A 26,822-nucleotide genomic window follows, 5' to 3' on the forward strand; every position below is an offset into this window, starting at 1 on the left:
CTCTCTCCCCCACACTCTCTCTCCCTCTCCCCCACACTCTCTCTCCCCCCACTCTCTCTCTCTCTCTCTCTCTCCCCCACACTCTCTCTCTCCCCCACACTCTCTCTCTCTCCCCCACACTCTCTCTCCCTCTCTCCCCCACACTCTCTCTCCCTCTCTCCCCCACACTCTCTCTCCCTCTCTCCCCCACACTCTCTCTCCCTCTCTCCCCCACACTCTCTCTCCCTCTCTCCCCCACACTCTCTCTCCCTCTCTCCCCAACACTCTCTCTCCCTCTCCCCAACACTCTCTCCCTCTCCCCCACACGCTCTCTCTCTCTCTCTCTCTCTCCCCCACACTCTCTCTCTCTCTCTCCCCCACACTCTCTCTCTCTGTCACTCCCACACTCTCTCTCTCTGTCACTCACACTCTGGATCTCTTATTTACCCTATATATCTTAACTGCCCTATACTACACCGAAATCTTAACTACCCTATACTGCTTTCTTCCAGATCTGGCTCAAGCTTCACACGGAAGACATCGGAACCCCCCCCTAACCCAGAAGACAGGTAATGAACACCTCCCCAATGTATAACATTGCGGGAATGAGCGTACCTGGACATTGAGGGACTGCGGATCAGGTAAGATCCCAGGTGGGATTGCTGCTTTAGATATTGTGAAGCGGGGACATCCAGACATTGGTTAAGGGGTTCAGGAAACTAGTCATTCACACCTGGCTTTTATTTCTAGATCCGACATTTACACACACACATGTAACAAGGACTAATTGTAGTATAATGTAATACAATAAATACATTTATGTCAAAAACGAATATTGTTCTGACTAGGAATTTATTAAATGTATTTTATTTATATATTTTATTTTAAAGCGGGGTTGGGGGCGGGACTAGGGGCGGGGTTGGGGGCGGGACTAGGGGCGGGACTAGGTGGCGAGTAGATTTTTGGGTTGGGCGAGTAGATTTTTGGGTGATTTGTCGAACACTGTATATATATATATATATAATTTTATTATTACAATATTGGGGGGAGTGGGAGGGGAGGGAAGGAAGGGGTGACAGGAGTGGGAGTGAGGAGATGTCTGAGAAGGGGGGGGGAGTGGGTTCTCACAAGGCCGCTGACACGTGGGTGGGGACCCTGGTGGAAATTTTAGTCCTGTGCCCCAGGAAAGCTGTCTGCGGCCCTGCCTCTCTACATAAATTACCCTGTATTTATTGTGCAACTAGTATTCATTAAAGTAGCCAGCCTACACTTTTTTTTGTTGTAGCTCCCCTGAATGGTGGTAACAATCTTCCAAGAATGAAATCAGTTATTTTTCTTTACATTCCATTTTTTATTGCATTACTTTTTAGAAATTCCTATGGTTCTCTTTTCTTTTGCCTTTTCCTTTACAATAAGTGTATTACAACAAAAACACTGACAAACTAAACCAAAGAAACATCTATTTCTTCCAAAAAAATATTTGTATTTCTTTTGATGTCAATGGAGAATGACCGTTTTAACGTTGGGCTACTTTTAAAGACGATTGCCTTGTAAGTCTGCAGAAGTAAATACAGGTATTTTCAACATTTTATCTGACAGTAGATTTCATTTCGTAAACAGAAGATTTTTTTAGGCCCAGATCCACAAAGTGCCAATAAATCAGGGCTTGTAACGTCATGTTATCAAAATCAGCAATAGACAATATGTTCCCTGAGGTAATCCACAAAGCTCAATACATGCAATAAAAACAGCTGCTGGTTATCTCATTAGCATAGGCTTAACAGCATGATAAGTTAGCCCTGCCATGCCTATAGGTGGCATTATCTCTTTGCAGACCCCAAAATATAAATTATGAGAGAAGTCAATTTGAATAAGGTTCCACGAGCTATATACTGTATGTAGAAAACAAAAATAAACTATGCGCTACTATCTAACTCCTACTTTAAATTAAATAAAGTGCAGTGACTAAACCATAAATGTGCTGGATAAACCACAATACCAAGTGAAAAAGTGATTATATAATAAATTATATCATAACCGTGTGGTAGATAAGGGCGTCTGCTGCTATAAACATTGGGGGTGGCTCAGCACCCCAAACACTCTAGGAAATGGAAACAAAAAGAAAACAGCGCACAACGCCAAATAGTGAAGCAAGTAATAAAAATGTATTACAATATTTATGGGGTATAAAATCTGCGTACATCAATTTGAAAAATCATAAGCATTTAGTGTGTATCACACTCAGTTACCACTCCATGGTTGTAGACAGGGGAATCTGGTACTCAGCTTTCTCTACAGGAGCCTCTGTGGTGATTGTGGGGCACAGGATCCCTCATACACTTTTCATCCAGCAGGATGTTGCTTTCAATGAAATTCCTTAACAGCAGTCTGGCTCCACTGCAGGTTCAGGTACTCAGTGGAACCAAGTCTCAAGCGGCAATATGCCTCTTCCAGGGGCTTATTTCCTTTTATAGTCCTTCGTTTCTCCTATGGAGCAGTCAGCTGCTGCAGTAGCCGGGCAGTTCAGAGCCGGTGGGGAGGCTCAACAAACACTTCCGCGATTGCGTGCGCCTGCACAGCGTGCCACGATGCCGCTTGGTCACGTGATATGGCGGAGTGACGTCACAGTTCGGCAATAGTGAAGGAGCAGGAGAAAAGTCCCTTAGAGTCTCAAAATCGGCGCATAAGCCGCTCAGTCAGCGCAATAACTCAAAAAATATTGGATTAAATGCAGACCCAGGAGATAATAAAACAATGTGGTGGCATAAGTTACATACTTAGTACTTAGTACTTAGTACTTAGATGTACGAAACGCGTTGGATGTATGTAACTTATGCCACCACATTGTTTTATTATCTCCTGGATCTGCATTTAATCCAATATTTTTTGAGTTATTGCGCTGACTGAGCGGCTTATGCGCCGATTTTGAGACTCTAAGGGACTTTTCTCCTGCTCCTTCACTATTGCCGAACTGTGACGTCACTCCGCCATATCACGTGACCAAGCGGCATCGTGGCACGCTGTGCAGGCGCACGCAATCGCGGAAGTGTTTGTTGAGCCTCCCCACCGGCTCTGAACTGCCCGGCTACTGCAGCAGCTGACTGCTCCATAGGAGAAACGAAGGACTTTAAAAGGAAATAAGCCCCTGGAAGAGGCATATTGCCGCTTGAGACTTGGTTCCACTGAGTACCTGAACCTGCAGTGGAGCCAGACTGCTGTTAAGGAATTTCATTGAAAGCAACATCCTGCTGGATGAAAAGTGTATGAGGGATCCTGTGCCCCACAATCACCACAGAGGCTCCTGTAGAGAAAGCTGAGTACCAGATTCCCCTGTCTACAACCATGGAGTGGTAACTGAGTGTGATACACACTAAATGCTTATGATTTTTCAAATTGATGTACGCAGATTTTATACCCCATAAATATTGTAATACATTTTTATTACTTGCTTCACTATTTGGCGTTGTGCGCTGTTTTCTTTTTGTTTCCATACTGTATGTAGCCATGTCTAAAATTGTTGTACATATCTCTTTCTCATGCTGGCAGTAAACCTGGTAAGTATGCAGGATTGCCAGTAGTCATCATGGAGGTTTGCCCACCCACCCTGGTGAGGTGTCATATGTCCCATAGGAAGTGACAACATGCTCGGTGTCCACGGTTAGTGACATCAGAGATGTGCCTGTTCCTAGGTGATATAAGACACAGCACTGTCTAAAGTTAGTTCTGTTCAGTTGGTGTTATGACTCTGTTCAGGAGAGTCATGTGGAGGTCTGCAACAATGTTGCAGAGGCTGATGCAAGAGCTGTGACTGCGTGCAGCTCTGAGCAGAGAGACAGAGAGAAGCTGGTGAATCTTCCTTAGGGGAGAGGTGGAAGCAACTCCTTTAGAAAAGGAGGAACCTTTCAAAGGGAAGCACTAATGACTATGAGTGGCTAAGCTGATAGCTGTGAGGGGCAGCTGGCCCACATCACTCTGCCAATAAAGATGACCTTGATCAAAGATACCCTCGTGAGTAAGTGTGGAGTGATTACGCAGGGGGCTGCACCACAGAGGAGTTCCTCACCAGGACCATCCACAAGCTCACGCTGGGATCCTGATGAGGTGGAGGCGCTGCACTGGATCTAGGTAGGACTCAAGCACACTACCTCAGCTGCCTGTCTGGGTTGGCAATCCCCACACAACATCATGCAGGAGACTCAGGAGTCCTGTTGCCAACAGGTGCACCACCAGACATCACACTGTAATGGGGACAGTCCAGAAAATCTGTTACATGTATATCCCCTCAAACACACCTTCTTCAAACAGCACGCGGCGAGACCCCTGGCCATAAAACGCAGCACCCCCGAGATACCTGGGATATACGCTAAGAGGAGTCATTCAAATATACTTTGCATATCCTATGGGTACAGTACCTCAGGTTGCTTCTTTTTGTCCACAGGTGTCTCTCCACGTGTTGTCTGAAGGTGTGATTGAAGGAATATATATAGCACTTGGGATGTAACAAAGAATAGCCCACCCCCACCTCCAATGGCGCACTGTGGATAGGTGTTCTTACAGGCAACACTGCTTTTTGCATAGCACTAACATCTGTTATGGCTCGAAAGGGCACTTAATACTGCGTTAGTGAGCTTTGAAGATACCCGTTAGCACTTAATGCTGCATTAAGTCAGGAACAGAGTTTTGTGCATCTGGGCCTTAGTGTGCATACACCTGTATACTGTACTTTCAGGGCCGTTCTATACAGTTTGCGGCCGTGCGCACGCGTGTGCATGACGCAAACGCGCGTGCACGTGCCGTATGCTGTGAGTGAAGGTACTTTGTGTGTTTGTGTGTATGTGTGTGTAGAGATTGTGAATTATGTATGAAATAATATATTTTTTTTAAAGTTGTAATAAAAATATTTATTTATTTAACTTTGACACATACACACATACACATACACACACACACACACACACACATACACACATACATAATACAGTTCAACTCCCTTATAACGCTGTACTTGGGGTCCAAAGAATCACACCGTGTCATAAGCGGATCGCATTAGAAATAATGTACAATTCTATGCATTGTACAATAAAGTATTTAAGATACCAATAATCGTGTTGTAAAGCATTCATAAATACAAAAATTGGGAGCCATGCTTGCACCGCGTTATAAGCAGATTCGCGTTATAACGGGGTTGAGCTGTACATACACACATACACACACATACATACATTACAGCGCCGGTAGCGGTGCAAAATCATTCATTTTTTCATGTTCTTCCTCGTCGGTCCGCTTCAAGCCCCTTGCCGTGCGCGCGCAGCGCCATTATAGAAAGGCTGACTAACGTCAACCAACTAAAATTCCGCACGCGTGCACAGTGTAGCGCGCCCCCGGCACTATAGAACGAGCCTTAGAAACATTTTGAAGCTAAATGTCTGTGTGTGTATAGCCTGGCTTGATGTGGAGATAGCCAGTGAGTGCTGAGAGAGCATGCTGGTTGTAAGCACTTATGGACAACTGTGCTTACTTTCAAATACTATATACAGTAAGTTGCTTTGATTTGTGTAAAGTGAGTCACATCAGTGTTCAACAATTCTATCTCAATGTAATTGGTACATACCACCTTTCATCATCCCCACTTCATAGCATTTGCGCAGTCGACAGGCTTGGCAACTCTTTCTCCTGTTCTTGTCAATGGTGCACTGGTTGGTGGCGGGACACATGTAGTCATTATGGCCTGTAAAGAAAGAAAAAGTCCTTGTAGATTCAACAACAGATGGATAACCCTGACGACCTTGAAAACCTTTTGTGTTGGCTATCCAACCTGCACCTTTTTCTTGCAGACAATAAGCATTTTCTGACAAACATATGCTTTCAACTCTTAAAGGTTGACACATTTGTAGCAGTAAAAAAAATGGGTAATGAAGGAGAAGTGCTTGTCGCTGGACCAAGTTTTAAAGGAGCTTTCACTCCTAGGTTGCAACTGAGACAAAGGAAGAGTACTGTTTCATGCAGCAAACCCCTTTACTTAAATACTTCATAGATTATTTCCCCCTACTTTAACTGGGAGCAGAACCACTCGTTCATCATCACACGGGAACCTCTCAGCTCAGTAGTTTTTCATTACGGAAATTGGAGGACAAAAATGGGACATTCTTCACAGCAGCCAATCAGTGACGGGGTGGCTGTATTATGGTAACGGTCACCTCATATATTGGCTTGCTGGCCTTGACACGGACAGCGGCTATTTTCATTTTCCGCACTCCGATTTTTCATCCCAGTTTTAAGAAATCATTAGTTCTGCTCTGGTCTAGATCAAGAGTCGAACTTACCTAAATTTGGTTCACATTTTGTGTTTTTGTAAAATAGTGAAAAATTCACTTACATTGTTTAACAGAAAATTTCTCGCAACATTGCCCATTTTTGCTAGATAATTAATTAAAAAAATTAGTAATATAATGTGCATAACAGGGCATCCCTATTAATAAAAAAACGTTGTATGGTGCTCAGAGAAAAACAGCAATTACTACAAAAATATGAATAGTTGTAAAGAAGAATGAACCCAATGTTGAATGTACATATAGAATGTCCAAAAGATGCATACTTGCACTAAGATCCCACAATGCACGGTAGTAAGGATGTATTAATAGTGAGCATCTATAACAATGGAACAGTCTTGATAAACATAGTCCAGAACTTATAATGGTAAACCTGGAAAGACTCACATGGGAATAGGTGTCCACAATAAGCAGCAAGTCCTCAGGTGTCCAGGGATCCACGGGTTAACTGTGCCTCCGCCTGTTGAAGGACAAGTGTAGCAAGGAAGAAAAACGGAGCACTAGGTCCACACTGGCATTGCCAGAAAAAGTGCAAGGATGCGTTCCCAAAATAAAAGCTTATTTAATGGATCAAGAACAACAGATACACACCACACCAATTATTCACCTTGATAAAGAACTACTAATAGTCCGAAACGCGTTGGTGTGTATCTGTTGTTCTTGATCCATTAAATAAGCTTTTATTTTGGGAACGCATCCTTGCACTTTTTCTGGCAATGCCAGTGTGGACCTAGTGCTCCGTTTTTCTTCCTTGCTACACTCATCCCTATTAATAGTGTCCGTTGGCAAATTTGTTAAATGTTTATAATTTTCAAACGTTGATGAACTTTTAATAAAAGATATGATGAGCAGGTTTTTTTTTTTCAAACTCTGGTAATTTTACAAAAGTTTTACAAAATGCAGTTTCCATTGTGAAAATAAGTCACCCATCTCTAGTAAGATCACATAAATAGGGCAAGTGCTGCTTTAACTAAGCAAATAACTTTAAAATACACTTTTATATTTGAATAATATTTGCATACGTATGTACTTCATGTTTAAAATATATGATATACATTCCTAGGCTTATGCTGTAAAGCATGGCACTTCAACTTCTGGCCCTCGAATGACCAGGAGACTCACAACAAAGTTGCCAGTCTACTCCAATTTGCACTGGCTGGGTCTGCAGTGGGGTTATATTTGCTGCCTAAGGCCATGTTCAGAGTGGCTGCAAGCGCGCGCACGTCCATCGCAATTTCAGGTTCTTCGGTGGGAGTGTCCAAACTGAAAACTCCACCTGCGGCAAAGTGCAGCGTTGACGCTGCTACATTTTGTCGCTACAACCAAAAATGATTTTTGGGGCTGCAGTCGTGACACGTTTGTCCCGCACCCCCCACACCCCCCCAAACGCCACGACCCAACTCCTGCAGCCGGAACACACTAGGCTGCAGGAGCACGCGGGGGAGGCGCGCACGAACGTGGCATTATTCTCTGGCCTTGCAGCTCTTTCTTTGTTCAGTCCTGCTGCCGGAAGATTGGTGAGATCACACGATAACACAACAGAAAGTGAGCTGGTAGTGCTCTGCCTGTCCCAGGTAACTGTGCTAGATTAGTCTACTCATGGCAGTGCCGCATACAGAAGGGACTGCAACTGAAGCAGGAAAAGAGAAAAGATAGCGGAGGATAATTGTCAGAGTGGAAAGGAGAAAGTTAAGAAAGAGCTGCGACAAACAGGGAATGGAAGGCAAAAGAGGAGAGTTAGAAGGAACCCAAGGAGAAAGAACTGTGGGGCAGTAACAGTGAACGCATAGAAATACTTATAAATGTATTTGAAAATGTATAAATGTAGTGTGACAACATTGGTAGAATGCAACAAAACAGTTCCTAAATAAAATTGATGGTGAATGTTTATTCTGATTGCAAAATAATATTTATCAACGGGGCTATTTTTGTGGGGGAGCTGAGGTTTGGAACCTTTTTTATGTTACTTAGGAAACAACCCAAAAAAAACTCCTTATGAGGCTGGAATACAAACTGGGACTTGATACATGCATATTCTTTATTTATAGCTGAATTATTTATTATACAGTAGTTCAGATATAACTTGTGTCTTTTTTCAGAATTACGGCATCTCTTTCCCTGCAAGAACACCACTGTCTAACTGGAAGGAGAATATGAGACACATGGGGTCTGGAAGTTGGAATGCGGGGGGTGCTGTAGCCCCCCTTGGATTTATACCTTTTTACATCATGCCAATGTATGTATGTTACTGATTTCATATGTACAGCCCCATCCCCCCCCAAAAAAAATAGTTCCTGCAAACCTGGAGATACATCCTGCTCAACACACAATGACAGCACACAAAAAATCACCTTAAGAAACCCTAACTCCAACCCTTCCCCTAACGGCCTAACCTATCACTGGAGCAGACACTATTGTGTTTGAATTAGCCGTGTGTGAAAAAGGGGCTTGGCTAACGCGTTATTGGATCTGCTGACATGCGCCAGCAGGTACATTGATGCCTGCTACATCTGTATAGCCCCAAGGTGTGCTAAGCAAACACGACTTCTAATAAGTAAACAAGGGAGACATGATTGGCAGTCTAAACAAAAAACAGACAGCCAAAAATGTCTTACGAAGTGATTATTAGCAACTGGTTGTGTTTGTTTGTTTTTTTTATTGATTTTGTAAACATCTACAAACTAGATGCATATTACAATAAGCTGAAAACATGTTAGCCTGTGAATTATACATAAAGTTATGCAGAATATGGAATCTCATGAATCATAATAAAGAATATGGAATGTAAACAAAAGAAAAGAAAAAAAGATTAAAAATATATATGAGGATATTAGAGGAGAGAATTGTAGCGGTATCTCTCTATGTTTATAGCACATCAGTATAATGTACTGTATTATTAACCATCCTTTTAATGCTGTTAATGGTATTCCATTGAAGGAGACCAAACTACATGGAATTTATTTATGGAGTCATTTATAATATGAGTGAGTTTTTCCATCAGCATTATATCCCACATTCGCTTAAGAAATAGATCTTTAGAAGGGCCACATGTTTCTTTTCCAGGAAGCTGCTAATGTACTGTACATCTCATGTTCATTAAACTATTTTCATGCAGTGATAAAGCGTGTAAGAAACTTGGATTTATTAGACGTGAGTAGTTCCCTATGACTCCTGCCCAGAAGAAAGAGGCAAGGATCCATAGGAATGCAGGCTCCTAGAATATCTGAAAAACATTTCCAGGCATTCTCCCAGTTATTAATAATAACCGTACATGACCACCATATTTTAATCATAGTACCAGTGTGACCACATTGTCTCTAGCAAAGGTACATGGGTACATTTTCTGTAGCCTGGATGGAGTTAAATACCACCTCCATAAATATTTTATGTTCTCTTGTATGTGGATGGATTAGGTACTTTTTGTGCATAGTAGCCATATTTACTTCCAATCATCAATTGTTAACTCTACCCCCAGATCTTTCACCCAAGCTAAAACATAGTTGAGCTTTGAGGCAGCAGTAGCTGAGATCCAAAGTGCACAGATGAAAGATACCCCATAACCTATTTTGTAGTAATTCAAAAAATAGAGTTCAAATGGGGTTCTCTGTTGCATCTGTAATTGTAGATATCATTAAACTTTCAAAAGGCCTCAATTGTACATATCTCCAATTATTCATATTATATACTGTGCCTGAAACATGTCACGTTTTTTTTGGACGGTTTCCTAGTTGACACACCGGACGTTATTCTCTAAACAACAGCATATGTTTGCAATCAGAAGTCATTATTCAAGTGTATCTTTGGAAACCAAATTTACCTTTGAATAAAATGAATATTTGTGTTTCTTTATCAGCACTTGTACACTGTTTGCAGACACTGGGCACAGTGTCGTTTTTTCAGTCCGACATAAATGGCAACCTCCAAAAGACTGAAATCAGTGAGATTTCTGAGCTCTTGAACACAATGTCAGTTTAATGGAAAACTAGTTCATTCGACTTCTTCACTGAAGCGAACGTACGTTCTGACGCCAAAAAGTCTCAGAAATAATTCACCATTTTTTTTGTTAATTGCTGTTTAAAAAAATAAGGTCACATGACTATGAGAGCTCCACATTTGTCATGTAATCCCTTGCAAAAAAAGAATTATGTTATTTGCAAAAGCAGCAGAATTCACAAATCTCTAAGCACTAGCATATTGGCTCTGGCTTAATATAGCTACTGATGATTGGGAGGCCAAATGTTGGTACCGTCTTCTCTATCTATGGGAAATGTTGCAAATGGATATATAACATTAGTGGCCCATGTACTAAACATCGCAAACAGTATTTATTGTGCAAAATTGGCACAGGTGAATTATCCACATATTTATTGCAGTCAAGTACATAGTTGCTAATAAGTGAAACTAAAATCCCCCCCCTCCACCCCCCACTTATTCGCAAATGAAAAACATACTGTGGGATGTCACCACGGTGGGAAAACTTGCTGCCTATCTAAATAACTACGTAAATAAATTCCAAAAGGTCTAGGCTCCTTGATATCAAAAATATGCTACCCACTACTGCTGATATGGCTATCTACTATAGATATATAGATATATGTTGGAGGAAAGGAGATTTAACCTGCAACAACGGAAAGGGTTCTTTACAGTTAGGGCAGTTAAAATGTGGAATTCGTCAGCCATGAAAACTGTGATGGCAGATACAATAGATTTGTTTAAAAAAAGTTGGACATCTTTTTAGAAAGGAAAGGTATACAGCGATATACCAAATAAATAAACATGTGAAGGATATTGATCCAGGGAGTCATCTGATTACCAATTTTTGGAGTCAGAAAGTAATTTATTTTTCCCTTTATGGGATATGATTTCATGATATTTCACTGGGGTTTTTTGTTTACCTTCCTCTGGATCAATAAGTATATATAGGATCAAGTATCTGTCGTCTAAATTTAGCATTGGTTGAACTTGATGGACGTATGTCTTTCTTCATCTAACTATGTAACATGTCTCACCACTAGACTTTACGGATGTATAACTGAATATACTGTAAATTGCAGTTGATAGAGTGCAAGACACTATGGGGTTTCTGCTATAAGCGTTCATAAAAAAAAATCACTGGGCCATTTCATTTGCCAGTTTTTTGAGCATTGCTATCACGGTATTTAAAAAGCCTCGATTACCTGTGATAGCAAAATTCCCAAAACGGGCGAGTAGCCGGCGACGTGAAGATCGCCTCTCTGAAAAGGCCTTACCCGGCAATTTATTTCAGCTACAGAGAGCGCTGCTCAGAGAGAGCGCCTCTCCCTGCACAAATCTTGCCCGAAATTAATGTTTTTTTATAAAAAATGTAATATGTAATACTAGTGTAGATGAGCAGGGGGTCTCCGGAGCAGAACCGCGTTGATTTCAGGTCCGGGGACTCCTTGCTTCCAGAGATACAGGCCCCGTTATGGGGTGCCGGTATCTCCTATGCATTTTATTCACACAATCACATGACGCGGGACATTTAAATGCATAGGAGATACCGGCACCCCATAACGGGGCCTGTATCTCGGGAAGCAGGGGGTCCCTGCACCTCAAATCAACACGGTTCTGCTCTGGAGACACCCTGCTCATCTACACTAGTATTACAATTTATATTTAAAAAGCTGCTACCCACAACAACACTAATACCCACCTCATCTATCCCACATGATTGACCCAGAGGCCACTGGTGTCCAGGGGTCCTCAAGTGGTCCCCGCAGGTGTCTGGGGGCCCACGGGTGGTCTCCATGAGTGTCTGGGGGCCCTTGGGTGGTACCCACCAGTGTCTTGGAGTCCTCAGGTGGTTCCTGCTGGTGTCTGGGGGCCCTTGGGTAGTCCCCTTGGGTAGTCCCGCGGGTGTCCAGGGTCATCAGGTGGTGTCCGGGGGTGTCTGGAGGCCCTCGGGTGATCCCTGTGGGTGTCTGTGGGCCCTCGGGTAGTCCCTGTGTGTGTCTGGAGGCCTTTGGGTGGTCCCCGCAGGTGTCTGGGGGCTCTAAGAGATGTCGTCACAGGTGTCTGAGGGCCCTCGAGTGGTCCCCACGGGTGTCTGGGGGCCCTCGGGTGGTCCCTGCAGGTTCCCGCTGGCCTCCGGTACCAATCCTGTGGCCAAAAAAAAAAAAAGTGCATTGCATTGAAATAAATACACCCCCTCCCCCATCACATACAGTACAGTAATGGGCAAAATAACTATTATCCAGATATAGATAATTGCCCATTATAAAATAAAACATTAGCCAGCATAAATAAAGTAAATAAAACTTTCTACTTACTCCTGCCATCATAAAGGGCATCCTCATCAGCATACTCCAGGTCCATGTCCTCTGTTGCCAGAAAGAATACAATAAAAAATACAATTTAATGGCTCCTAACCCCTTAATCACCTTAATTAAGAGGTTAACCCACTCTCCCCTGCTACCCACTCGGGAGGCCTAACCACCCACCCTGGGACTACTATACCCACCATGTACCCATTGATTGGCATAGTGGTACATCATACCCATATAATATGGGCATGATAAGTCACTATAGCAGTCAATGGTCACCCTTATCAAAGAGCATGAAGCCAAAAATACACAATAATAAAAGATATACACAATAACCTACACCCCAATGAAATAAGTAAAAGCACTAGCCAACCAATTAAATAAATGAAAACACTAGCCAACCATTTAAATAATTAAAAGCACTAGCCAACCAATTAAACAAATAAAAGCACTAGCCAAACAATTAAATAAATAAAAGCACTAGCCAACCAATTAAATAAATAAATAAAGCACTAGCCAACCAATTAATTTAATAAATAAAAGCACTAACCAACAAAACAATTAATTAATTTTAAACACTAGCCAACAAAACAATTAATTAATTTAAACCAGTAGCCAACACAACAAATAATTGATTTAAAATGCTAACCAATCCTAAAATGTACTAAAAACAAGCCATCTAAATTCCAAATTGAATCCAAACAATAAAAACAAATACATTTTTTTACAATCAATTCAAAACAAGCATTTGCCAAAAAATGCATTGCCTGTCACTGTATTTATCTGTACCATAAAGTGGCACAGATTAATACATTATCAGTCAATGAGCACTCACAAACATAAAAATAAATAAATACAATGGGAAAAAACTGAAAAAAAGACATTTATATACATTCAATATTTTACTTACCTTTAAAAGTCTTCACCCTCCGAATCCCGTTGTATCTGCAATCTCTCGTACCGCGACGTCATCACCCGCAATCCAACACCATCCACCTTGAAGACCAGCGTCAAGTAAAAAAAAAATCTTCTTTCTTTTATCTTCTATCAACATCTTCTTTCTTCATCTGTCATTGTTTTCTTCTTTTCTTTAATCTTCTTTCTTCATCTGTCAATCCAAAACCCAGTGGTAAATCGGTGTTCTCTTGTCCGCTTCTTGAGGTAAAATGAAACGTACAGGCCTTATATACTGTATGGCCTGTGACATCACATTTTATGGTCAGATGGTAAAGCTCCAATCCATTCCCCCTTTAATTTGTATTTTTTTTCTTCTCTTTAACATAGTTAACAACAATGATTGGCATTGGTAACATCGATGTAACATGCTATGTTCCTGTCATGCTTTGAAAACCAATACAAATCTAAGTTATAAAAAAAAACACATGGCTATATCACATGGTATTACAGCCAATGGGATTGCAGACAATCCAATTGGTCGCTGTACCATGTGATAGGTCACATTAGTTCAAAAGGATATGACATCACTTTAAGGGATGACCACCCGAGGGCCCCCAGATAACCGTGGAAACCATCCGAGGGCCCCAAGACACACGCAGGGACCACCGAGGGCCCCCAGACACCCGCGGGGACTACCCGAAGGCCCCCAGACACCCGCAGGGACCACCTGAGGACACCTACAGCCTCTGGTATTAATCATGTGGGGGTAGAGGAGGTGGGTATTAGTGTTTATTGTGGGTAGCAGGAGTGGGTGAAGGGGGTATTTGGCCCTTGGTGGATAGTGGGAGGGGTTTATTGTCCCTTCATTGCCTTAGCGGTAAGCTGCTAAGGTAATGAAGTTGACTGTAAATGCAGTTTTATTGCATGGATTCATTAATGCCGATATTAATTAATTAATTAGTGCCGATATTAATGGGTATCAGCTCCGGAGACTCCCGGCATCAATCCGATACAGAAAAAAAAGCATTATTTTTCTAAGTCCTGTCTTGCCACCTCTCAGCAGCTTCTCAACAACCTCACGCCAACTTTTCTTCGCGTGAGGATTTTGGGAGAAACCTGCCATTCTAGAGCTGCGACAGGCCTCATTAACTTAATCGCGGCTACTAGAATTGCACAAGTTTCAGAACCTGCCAATAGGTGGCTTATCACCGCTCAACAGGCGTTTTTTTTATGACGGCTGAAATTTTTGGCGATTTAGGCCTTTATCGCCCACATATCGAGGCTTACTGAAACGCAGTAGGCATTTTGGCTAAGTGCTCACTAAGTGGCTTATCGACGCTTATAGCATAGGCCCCTATATCTCCCTGTACCTCAGGCACCAAAATTAGATTATAAGGTCGCTGGTGCAAGACCTGATTGATTATGGCTGCAAAATTCTATATAGAGCATTGTCTACATTCTCAGCACTATAGTATACAGTACAGTATTCCTGTAACTATTTGTAAAACATAATTTGTGGTGCTGATCACATGGTGATCATCAGACTTGCCCAAAGTAACATATCCCAGTGACTTGACCATAAAGTCAATTCTCCCTTGTACATGGTTCTGCGCACAATTTATTCCGTTTCAGACAGTGAATTATTAAGGTTAATGCAAGACGCTGTTTGTTAGTCTCATCATTACAAAGCTGTCCTGATGTCTACATTAAATGATTTGTTGGTCTCCGTGCCAATTATCCAGTAAGGTGAAGTCATCACTAAACTAAAATAAGTCCCTGTGGTTTACAAAGTTGAAGACGATAAAACATGCAGTACAGTATGTGCATGTTGAGGACTTCAACTTCATATTGCAAAGCCAGTATAACTAACCTCACACTGATGAGGTGCAAAAGGTTGAAAAGGCTGTCTCTGAGTAGGTTTACTGGCTATGCACTTCTTTAACCTGGGCTGAGCTGAAAAGCTGTGTCATACAGTAGGCATAAGCTTATAGGGCTCCATGTTAAAATGGATAAGAAGCAAAAGGTGCTTATTTGTAGGCCATTTCCCAAAATCCCTAACTAAGAGATAATGGTGAAAAGCAGAGTTGCAGACCTGCCTGAGACATGTGACCGTGCTCAAAAGTGATCATTCTATTTGCTATCCTACAAATTAAACTAATCCCCTCTATCATGTTAATTCTATCAAACACGTTTCTAGGTGGAGTTTTATAGAAGGGTTACTTAAGGTGGGGGTCTATGTATCAAGGCAAAACCAGTGCATTTCTGTGGGGGGGGGGAGGGGGAATGATTCTCTAGATGTATCAAAGAAAACAATTCTATTGCTTTTAGTGGTTTTTTTCTTTAACACATCTGGTCAGTTGTTTGTAGCACAAATAGAACCCCTTTTGTCTCAATGTTATGGGCCTAACTAACATACTAAAGATTCAGCCCACTCAAGATCCTTAAAAAGCTTTGTTGATGCAGTCAGTGATGGATTACCAATTAGACATTGTAGACATATGCCCCCATGGTTAGAGGTGCTGTGCATGTAAATTTGTTTTCCATGCCGCACTGCTCCCTGGCAGGGCCGCCAACGGGGCAAGAGCCGGGACCTCGCGCTGTCCCGCCCAGGCATGGACTCTCCCGACCCGGACTCGCCCCCGTGTGTTGGGCCCTGCCTAGTTGAGAAGTTGAGCTGCGAATTAGTGCCACACCCACGTGCACCAGAAGTTGAGGCCCATCCAGAAGTCATATCTGTCTGCAGCCAGCGGGATCAGTGTTGCACAGCACTTGACCGGAGGCCGCCCTAGTCCAGAACTCTCCACAACGAGGAAGGTAAGGGTGGAGGTCATTATATGTATTGGGGGAGGGGTCATTGTATGTATTGGGGTGGGGTCATTGCATGTATATGTATTGGAGTGGGTTATTGTATATATTGTGGGAGGTGGACATTGTATGTATTGGGGGAGGGGGTTATTATATGTATTGGGGAGGGTTATTGTATTAGAAAGGGGGTTATTGTATATATTTGGGGAAGGGGTTATTGTATGTATTGGGGGAGAGGGTCATTATATATATATATTTATATATATATATATATATATATATATATATATACAGTGTTCGACAAACCTATACATTTGCTCGCCCCGGGCGAGTGGATTTAACCCCCGGGCGAGTAAATATTGGCCCAAGCAGCACACGTTTGGCACTAGGTGGCGAGTAGATTTTTTGGTGATTTGTCAACCACTGTATATATATATATATATATATATATATATATATATATATATATATATATATATATTGAGGGTTATTGTATTTATATGTATTGGGAGATTTGGTCATTGTATGTATTGGGGGAGAGGGCCATTGTATATATTGGGGAAGGGTTATTCTATGTATATGTATTGGGGGAGGGGGTTATTGTATGTATCGGGGAGGAGGTCATTGCATGTATTGGGGGTGGGGGTCATTGTATGTATATGTATTGGGAAGGGGGTCATTTTATGTATTGGGGGAGGGTTGTTGTATGTATATTTATTGGTGAAGGGGTTATTGTATGTACTGGGGAATGGGGTAATTGTATTATATATATATATATATATATATATATATATATACACACAGTTGTGTGAAAAAGAAAGTACACCCTTATTGAATTCTATGGTTTTACATATCAGGACATAATAACAATCATCTGTTCCTTAGCAGTCTAAAAATTAGGTAAATATAACGACTGATAAAGCCACCTGTGCTGAAGTAGGAATAACCTGCAAACCTAACCTGCTGGGGGATCTTGAGGAATGGAGCACCACTTACTGTATATACAGTATCAACTTCCCAAGATTAAGGTGAAATTATAGCATGTACAGTACAATGACTTGCTTAAAAAACAGAAATATCAAGTCACAGGAGAATGCGAAAATGTCTAACATGAATGTAATGATGTTGCTGCAAAACATTTTTCTAACCCTCTGACCAAATTTCCTCTTGATAAGTTCCCAGAGAATTGCCTTAAGAAAAAAAGAGCAAGACGTATTTGTCACGGTAGCTTATGACAAGATATAATGAACACCAAATATCTGGGTTGAACTGAACGAGGCTTAGATATAATAAAATATAATTTATTCCTTAAATAAGGTGAACACAGCAATATAGTACAATTAACAGACAAGAAGGTAACACTTACTCAGGTTTGGGGAATGGAGAAGTATCAGCTAGCAATTCTCCATCAATCCAGTGACATTCCAGGTGGAATCAGAAGCACAACTCCAGCACAACTAAAAACTGTATGGTTGACACAGTTTATATACCTGTGCAACCCTATTCTTAATTTTGAACACAGCCTATTGGTGAACAATTATCTGTATCCACTCTCTAATGTGGAGACACAGACTAACAGACTAACCCATGCCCTCAGGTAACAATTAGACTGGCAGAGTTTGTTGATTGACTAATACTTAATCCCTAGACATTGGGTAACAATCAAGGCAGTTACTTTTTGATCACCGTACTTAGGCTACTCAGCCGTCTGCCCTTCATGACCTATTAGCCTAGCAAATGGCGTCTGCATTTTCAGAACAGATCCAAAATATAATACATATACACTTTAATATCTACACATATTAATAAGTTCCATTTTGGTGGGCTCAGGGGGTCGACCATTGCCAGTTTTTAATGCCTACAGTGACTCCACATATTGGCCAAATATGAACTCTCTGCGACCTCCAGAACTGGAGATACAGAAATGCACTTTAAAACATTAAAATACATGCTTATAATGAAACATGGGAACAGGGGAACATACATTTTCAAGGTACAACAAGGTGCAAACCTCATCCCTGGACCGCAGTCCAGTTAACCTCTTGTCTCTCTGGTGAGGTCAGGGGATGGCCATATGGGGTGCAACCCCTTTAATACCGGGCCACCCCCTTTCTCCCTCTACAGTATTCTACGACTATCATGTGTATTTCCAATTTCACAGATCATAATAACTAATGTGGCTTTCCCTACACAGTTCCCAAATTAAAACAAAAATAGCTAAATTAAGGAAATAAATAAAAAAAAGTCCACCCACCGCCACATGGCCGATAGTAATCTTTTTTTTTTTTTTTTTTTAAGGCTTGGCAAATAACCATGATATTTTACTTCTCCTTTTATCTGATTATTATAAATCACAATACTTTTAAGAGGCTGGCATCAGATCAAACCAACATCTGCATGGAATAGAATCTTAACCATTCCAGTACTGGATGAGTCTGAAGCTCAGGTTAAAGCAGCAAAACTTGAAATCTTTTTATTTTTTTAAATAAATCTGTTCTGTAGAATTAGATATGTAATAGTGATTTTGTATTTTTTTTTGCTTTTTATTTTTATTCAACTCTTAATGCTATTTTTAATGAGTTTTAAAGAATTCTTTGACTTCTATAGCAGGTTTTAACCCACCTCCCCAACCAGTGCAAGATCTTTGCAACACTTTCCTGTTTCGTATCATTTGTTGCACATGTTCCCAGCAGTTTTTGCTGTAAACTGTAATAAGATAATGTTACCTTAGTAATATAAGGATGCATTGTAGCTGCTGAGTTACACTGACTGAAGCAGCCATGTTAGTCACACAATCAGGAGTTTTACATATTTATAACAGGAGCACCATATGATTGCCAGCATAGGTAAGAATTATACATTGTCACATGTTTTACCTAGAAAAAGAAGGGGGGGGGGAGTTGAAACGAAGTATTGCAGGTTTAAAAAACTTACACCTTAACTCCACAAAATGAACCTGTATTTTACAACCTGGCAATTTTCAAGCTAAGTGCCGACAAAGTAATTTTTAAAGTAGGCCTACATTAAAATCCTTTGGCTACAATCACATTTGCAAGAGAAGGCTCTAATAATAGAGAAGGCTTGTAAGTGACAACATTGTAATTCTCAAGCTCTGTTTAGGGACTTGTGTGACAGGAAAAAGTCACACAATTATTCAGCAGAAACGTGTTGACGAGATTCAAGGCCTTGAAGAGATGAAGTGTTCTTTTTTCTTTTTCACAAAATCACTTTAGATTATAAATCTGTGTTACTGTGTGCTGGGAATAAGAGGTGCAACTGTAGGTCAACATAAGAACATCAGGAATAAAGGAAATGGCTGATAGAGGTATACATTTAGAAGAGAGTGAACAAATTACCCACTGGGAGGTCTGAAACATTTGTACAGTTCCTCTACAGCAGGGGTGCTCAACTCCAGTCCTCAAGCCTTCCAACAGGTCAGATTTTCAGGATATCCCAGCTGCAGCACAGGTGGCTCAATCAGACTGTAGACTGAGCCTCTAATTGAGCTACCTGTGCTGAAGAAGTGCTTGAGGACTGGAGTTGAGCATCCCTGCTCTACAGAACAACTGTAGAGGAAGAAACCTTAAAAAAGAAAGCTATGCGGTTTTGAAAGCACTGTATGCTATGGTGGTCATTTATCAAACTCTCCCGGCTACAAAACTAGAGCAAGGTAAGGGGGCGCCGGGAGTGGGAGTCCCCGCAGCGCGGGACCTTACAATTACATAATTGGAAAAAAAAAAAAAAAAAAGGGCACATGGTTTTACACAGCCAATCAAATGGCTGTTGAACCATTTCCCGTCCAAATGTGACGTCACATGCCATATTTAAGGCCGTGACACCTCATTTGAGCCCAAGAACATGACGAGACAACATCATGTTGTGGATCTTCCATTGGGTTTTTGGATTGACAGATGAAGACAGAAGATTAAGAAAAGTAAGAATTAATTACAGAAGACGATAGAAGAAGCTGATTGAAGAGAAAAGAAGGAAGAATTGGGAAACCTGATCCGGATCTTCATGGCGGATGCCATTGGATGAAGTTTCAGGCCTTTTTGGTACGTGAGCTTCCTGATTCCCCGGGAGTCGTTGGGCCAATGCTTCTAAAGGTACCGAGTAAGTAAAATATTGAAAGTATAGAAATGTATTTTTTTTTACAGGTTTTTCGATTGGATATGTTTTTTTATGTTTTTCATTGCCCATTGACTGATAATGTATTAATCTGCACCCCTTTAGGGTGCTGATCAATACATTATTAGTCAATTAATTTTTTTTAATTGTTTGCTTTGTATTGAGTGTGATTTTTTCTATTTCAGTTTATTATGTGGATGTAATTGTTTGTCATTTTGCTGCTTTAGTTTTAATATTTTGTGCGATTGATTTTCGTTTTGAATTAATGATGTCTTGTGTTTGGCCCTGCTTTAATAGTTGTGTTGCCTGGTTGTTTTAATAATTAATTGTTTTGTTGGTTACTGGTTCAATTAATTAATTGTTTGGTTGGTTAGTGCTTTTATTAATTGCATTTGTTGGCTAGTGTTTTTATTTATTAAATTGGGGTTTTTAGGTGATGTGTATATTTTATTATTGTCTCTTTTGGGCATTCATGTATTTTGATTAGGGTGCCCATGGACTGTTATAGTGGCTTATCATGCCCATACTATATGGGTATGATGTACCACTATACCACTCAATTGGTACAGGGTGGGTATAGTGGGTCCAGGTTGGGTTGTTAGGCCTCCCGGGTGGTTGGTGGGCCAGAGTGGGTTAACCCCATAATTACTATAGCGGTTATTAACCGCTAAGGTGATTAAGGGGTTAGGGGCCATTAGAATGTATTTTGAAATGTATTTTTTCTGGCAACGGATGACACGGACCTTCAGTAAGCCGACGAGGACACCCTTCATATTGGCAGGGGTAAGTAGAATGGTTTTATTTACTTTATTTATGCTGCATGGCTAATTTTGTGTTTAATAATGGGCAAATAGTCTAATCCATATCTGGATAATAGTTATTTTGCCCATTGCAGTACAGTATGTGTATGGTGGGGGGGGTGGGGGTGTATTTATTGAAATGTAGGCCATGTTTATATTTTGTTAAATACAGGAATAGTACCGCAGGCCAGCAAAGACCCACGGGGACCACCCGAGGACCCCCAGATGCCCCCTGGGACCACACGAGGACCCCCCACCCCGACGCCCACAGGGACCACCCACGGACACCGGCGGGGAGGAAATGGGGACCCCTATGTGCCCCCCGGGACCACATGAGGGCCCCAGACCCTCTTGGGATCCACTCAAGGGCCCCCAGACCCCTGTGGGACCGTCCGAGAGATCCAAGACACCCGTGGGGACGACCCGGGGACCCCCAGAAACTCGTGTGGCCCACCTGTGGACCCCATTGGGGCCCGTTGGGGACCACCATTGAGGCCCATGAAGCCTAGAGGGGACTATCCAAGGGCCCCCAGACATCGTGGGTACCCCACGTAGTGCAATGTGGGGCCTGCAGACACCCATTGGGACCACCTGGGGACCCCCTCCAGCCTGTGGTATTAATCCTGTGTGTAAAAAAATAAATAATGGTTTTATGTGGGGGCACAGGGCATGGGTGGGTTGTGTCTTTGTGGAGAATTAGGTATTGTAATGTTTATTGGGGTCTAGGAGGTGGGTAGTGGGGCTGTGGTGTGTATTTGTGTTTATTGTGGGTTGCGGGAGGGGTTAACCCCTTCATTACCTTAGCGGTATTAACCCACCCCTGCTACCCACCACCGCAAGGCCTAAACACCCACCAAGGGCCAAATACCACCTTCACCCACCCCCGCTACCCACAAGGAGTGCACTGGTGGTTAATCCCTTCATTGCCTTAGCGGTTAGCCGCTAAGTTAATGAAGTGGGCTGTAAATGCATTTTTAAGGCATCGGATTCATACCGGGGGTCTCCTGTGCTGATATTAATGGATATCAGCTACGGCGTCTCCCAGCATCAATCCAATGCAGGAAAAAGGCCTGATATTTTCTAAGTGCCATCTCGCCGCTTCTCCCCACCTTCTTGCCAACTTTTTGTGGCGAGGCAATTTGGAGAGCAAATCTACATTTTAGAGTGGCAATCAGCTGCAATAAGCTGATCGGGGCTACTAGAATTCAGCGAGTTTGAAAAGCCGGCGGTGAGCAGCGAAAAGTTGCTTATTGCCGAGCGGTTGGCGGGTTTTTTTTTTTTGCGGGAAAAAAATTGCGATTTTTGCTCTTATCGCCAGCTTATTAGGACTTAATGAATAGCAACAAAGAAAAATGATACCAGGCACGTCTAATAGTGAAATTATTACAATTATTAAAGTGATATTAACGTGATATATAAATGTGAACTTCAAAAATATATAAATGAATATAGTGAATAAAATATCCTTCACCAAAAGTGAATAATATATAAACAGCAGCACTACACCCTTAAAGGACTGTCCAGGTCCAGAGTTCTTGCGTTGTCTTCCAGGTAGGGGGAGCGCTCAATTCTTGAGGAAATATGCAGGGAAAAGAAGTGGAAGAAATAATACTGCAGAACATATAAAGAAATATATGTGTAAACAATAGTCTCTAAATAGGTCTCACTCACAATAAATGGATTGGTAACAGACGTGTCAGAGATCCATCTCTCTCTGACAGGAGCCCTTTAATAATTGAAGCCCTCTGATATTGGTAATATTAGAGCTGTGCATCTGGTGGGCTAGATGGGTCCATAAATGCTGAGTGTACCTCCCGAGGATATAGTAAAGAAAGAGAGCACACAATGGTATAGTACATAGGGGTATATTGTGGCACAAAAACACACAGGTAATGCACTCACATTTGTACAGAGATTTCGGTCGTTGGAGAGGACCGTTGGTGACTCGTGAGGAGACGCCGCTGATACAGTCACTAGGAGATCCTTCCGCATGCGTCACGTCCGGTGACGTCACTTCCTGTGACGCAGCGATCAAGGCGGAAGACGCTGTCTACCGCTACGATCTCTCCAGCTTGTTTGCCAGCACCTCCTCACGCCAATTCTCCCCAAACAGTGTCCTCCAACCGGCTAGTCAGATTGTACGTGTTTCGTAGCTGTTGCCACTTCTTCAGGAATCAACAAATGAATAGCAGTGGGCTTTTTTGGCGATAAGGGGCCTATCACTGCTTATAGAATGAGGCCCGTGGTTGGGAATGTTAGTCAATCAAACAGAATATACACATGTAGGTAGGTAGGTGTGTGTGTACTTTTCTTTACAATTTACCATGATCAACATTCTCTATATTATATAAACGGTATGTGTACATTTGTATTTAACTGACTCCTTTAATATTAACACCACAAATATTAAGAGAAATCTAAGGAATATAGTGATAAAGGAAATTTTATATATTAAATATTTAACATTTAACAATCATCTGTTCCTTTGCCTGTCTTAAAATTAGGTAAATACAACCTCAGATGAACAACAACACATGACATATTACACCGTGTCATGATTTATTTAACAAAAATAAAGCCAAAAATGGAGAAGCTATGTGTGAAAAACTAAGTACACCTTAATTCCATAGGAATTAAGATGTGTCTGTTTTAGGTTTGTAACCTTGTTCCCCAACTTAATCTGAGAAACCTCCTGCTGAGCAACAGTAGAGTCTAACATAGCATCCCACTCAGTCTTCAGAGCCTCAAGCTCCTCGCCCAGGTCACGCTTTCGTTTCTCTGCCATCTTGTGGCCAGCACGCTCAGACTCCAGGTCCTTCCTCAGGTCTTGAAGCTGTCCTTCTCCATTTCTTTTTCCACTCAGTGCAGCTGCTAGTTCAGCTTCTTTGGAGTTTAGTCGTGATTCCACATCTGTCAGCAGATTCAAAGCAAGGCTTAAATCCATCTCATTTTCTCTATTTCTGACCTGCAGCTGCCGATGCTCCTCTCGGTTTCAAAGCGCAATGTCAGGCAGGCCACCTGACAGACGGACACCTCCTCCCTCTTGGCAAGCTGTATCTTGCGCTCAGCAATTTGTGTCTGCAGTTCTTCAGTTTGATCTTGCAAGTCCCCTCTCAGGGCCATCAACTCTTCTTGGTGCTTGCTCTGGGTTTGCATCAGAGCCTCCTTAATATTTTGGAGCTCTGCAGTTTTTGTCGCTAGCATCGCTGCTGCTTCTGTTTTCCACACAGCTCTTGCAGCCCTCTCACTGCATTCTGCAATGCTTCCCACACTTCTATCTTTTCTTGTTTCAGACTTGTAACGATTCAGGATCTTTTCCTCGTTATCCTTCAATTCACAGACCTCGGTATGGAGAGCGTGGACCTCCTGGCCCGAGTGTTCCACCCTTGTGCTGAGAGTCTGAACCTCTTGCCTCCTTATATTTCTGTTTCAGATTGCCAATCAGGTTGTGAGCTTTGCTTTTCTTCCATGGTGTCATTGCAGTGTTTGCCCTTTCCTGCGTAAATTGTTTTACCTTACCAAGCTCTGCTTTGAGCGCGCAAGCCTCTTTATGAGAAACTTCCAGTGCTGTTCTGAGGTTTTGCATGTCTTTTTGGGACATCTCATTGTATCAATTCCAGTCCGGACTCGTTTTCTTTGATTCGCTCGGCTTTGTGTTTATGGCGGTAGTGGTAGCTTTTGTCATCCCGACTAGTTGTCATTCCTGTGATGATTGCGCCAGGTGCTCTGGCTGTAGCTCATCTCTGGTCTTTTTTGACACACCTTGTCCTGACCTTGCAGGCTCACCAGGTGGCTCGGTCACTTCCTCTGTGAGTTGAGAAACAGTTTTCTTTTTCTACTTCTTTCTCTTTGCTTTAGTTGCTCCTAAAAGATCAGTAGTACTGGGCAGACACTCACTGTTACCAGCATCCACATCTTGCTTGTCCTGCTTGTATTTGACCATTTGGGGACACACGTCTTCCATGTGACCTAGTTCATGACTGTACCAGCATACTAAATTCACCAGTGGGTACAGCTCTCTTCCCATGGCTACATACGAGTCACTGTCGTCATCATCATCATCATTGTCGTCATCATACGGCCTGAAGGGGCAGTGTTTGGTGTGACAAGCTCTTTACACCATAAACACATCTGTGGTTTCTTTTGCTGGGCCAGACAGGGACACTCCTTCCTTCCAGGCGTATTCTTCACCCTGACCTCTGGAGGCACTATTTCCTCAATTCTTCATATCTTTCCCTGTGTATCCTGTAAGCAAAACTGGTCATACACCATGGGACAGACTTACTTGCAGAATTTGTTATTTCACTTCAGTTGGGGCGGCAATTTTAAATCCCTGCATTTTTTTTCAAACCCAGTTAAAGCTGCTCAGTGCCTTTTGGACTGCCCGCATTACATTAAACTCCACCTATTGTGATGTCTCCGTCACAGCGTAGGATCTTATGTCCCAGATTTAAGGCAGGAAACTTAGTATTTCTGTATATGGGGTTTATTTACAAAGACAAATAATACACTAACAGGCCCATCGTCCCTTTAAGTCAAAACAAAATCATAAAATAAACTCCTAATCCTTTTAGGAGACTAACTACACATTCAGCTTCAATCCTTACTACCTGGGTGGACATCAAAGGTGGTTACCACCCCAAACAGGTACTATTAAAGCTGAACATATAAAGTCTCTGAACACAGCAATAAAGTGTTTTGCTTATCTGTTACTCCAGGGTTTGGAGCAGACGTCCCCGCTTCAGCACGGTCTCGCGTCCTACCTTCCTAGGGGAGCTCGGCCCCACGACAGCTCAGAAAATCTATCCTCTGTAAGTCCAATGTTAAGGACAGAACATCCCTGCTTCAGCACGGTCTCTCGTCCTTCCTTCTTCATCCTGGGACTAACAACCTCAGCAGTCCAAGCAGGCGCTGCGACCACCGTCCAGCGAGCCCAGGAGACTGTACCAGCTTCACATAGCTGGGGAGAACTCTTCTCTGTCCCTCTTCTCTGGGAACAGCAGTCTGTCTCATTGTGTATAGTCCCTTCCTGACTTTTAAAACTACCATGAGCACTCAAGAGTTCAGCCTGCTCAATTAGCCAGCAGCAGCCGCTGGCTTCTCTAGGGAAATTTACTCTCTGTGCGTTGGAAAGTCCCATAGCTGCCCTATTCCAGCACCTAGAGGACAGTGATGGTATATATATATATACTGTATGTATATTCTATCACTTTGACCTAAAACTATTCAATTAAACTTGTAAGATATCAGTGGTGGTTGTCCCCAAAGTAAGGTGAAAATGAAGGTGTGAAACTCTTCATTTGTAATTTCTGCGACAGTGCAAGATAGTTAGCACCCCCAAAAAACATCTGTTTTTTCTCTAGTAAATCACCTAATTGTTCAGTGAAGTAAGCACATCAGAGTAAGCTCTAAAATGCCAATCGGCGGATGCACAAGGTAATCTAGGAAATTGCATTGTTTTTTTCAAGGATTTTGGCCGATTTTCACTTTCGTAAATAGCCCCCTTCTATTTAGAACAGAATTTTCATTATTAGTTTTGTCCTAATTTTGGAGCGAGCAGATTTTGATAAATGATCCCTTATAATTTCACCTATGAAGAA

General features: G+C 42.1%; 1 protein-coding gene across 2 annotated transcripts in view; it reads right to left on the bottom strand.

Moving 5' to 3' along the window:
* The window catches only part of ESR1 (estrogen receptor 1), a 284,615-nt gene that overhangs the window by 159,431 nt on the left and 98,362 nt on the right, over nt 1-26,822 (bottom strand). Inside the window, exon 3 of one of the 2 annotated variants that reach the window (XM_075596522.1) lies at nt 5,594-5,707. In XM_075596522.1, coding sequence (XP_075452637.1) covers nt 5,594-5,707 — 114 coding nt within the window. Of the gene's footprint in view, nt 1-5,590; nt 5,708-26,822 lie in introns of both variants that reach the window. The other variant, XM_075596521.1, reaches the window with a different exon arrangement.

Source organism: Ascaphus truei, chromosome 4, assembly GCF_040206685.1.
Source record: "Ascaphus truei isolate aAscTru1 chromosome 4, aAscTru1.hap1, whole genome shotgun sequence".
Lineage (NCBI taxonomy): Eukaryota > Metazoa > Chordata > Amphibia > Anura > Ascaphidae > Ascaphus > Ascaphus truei.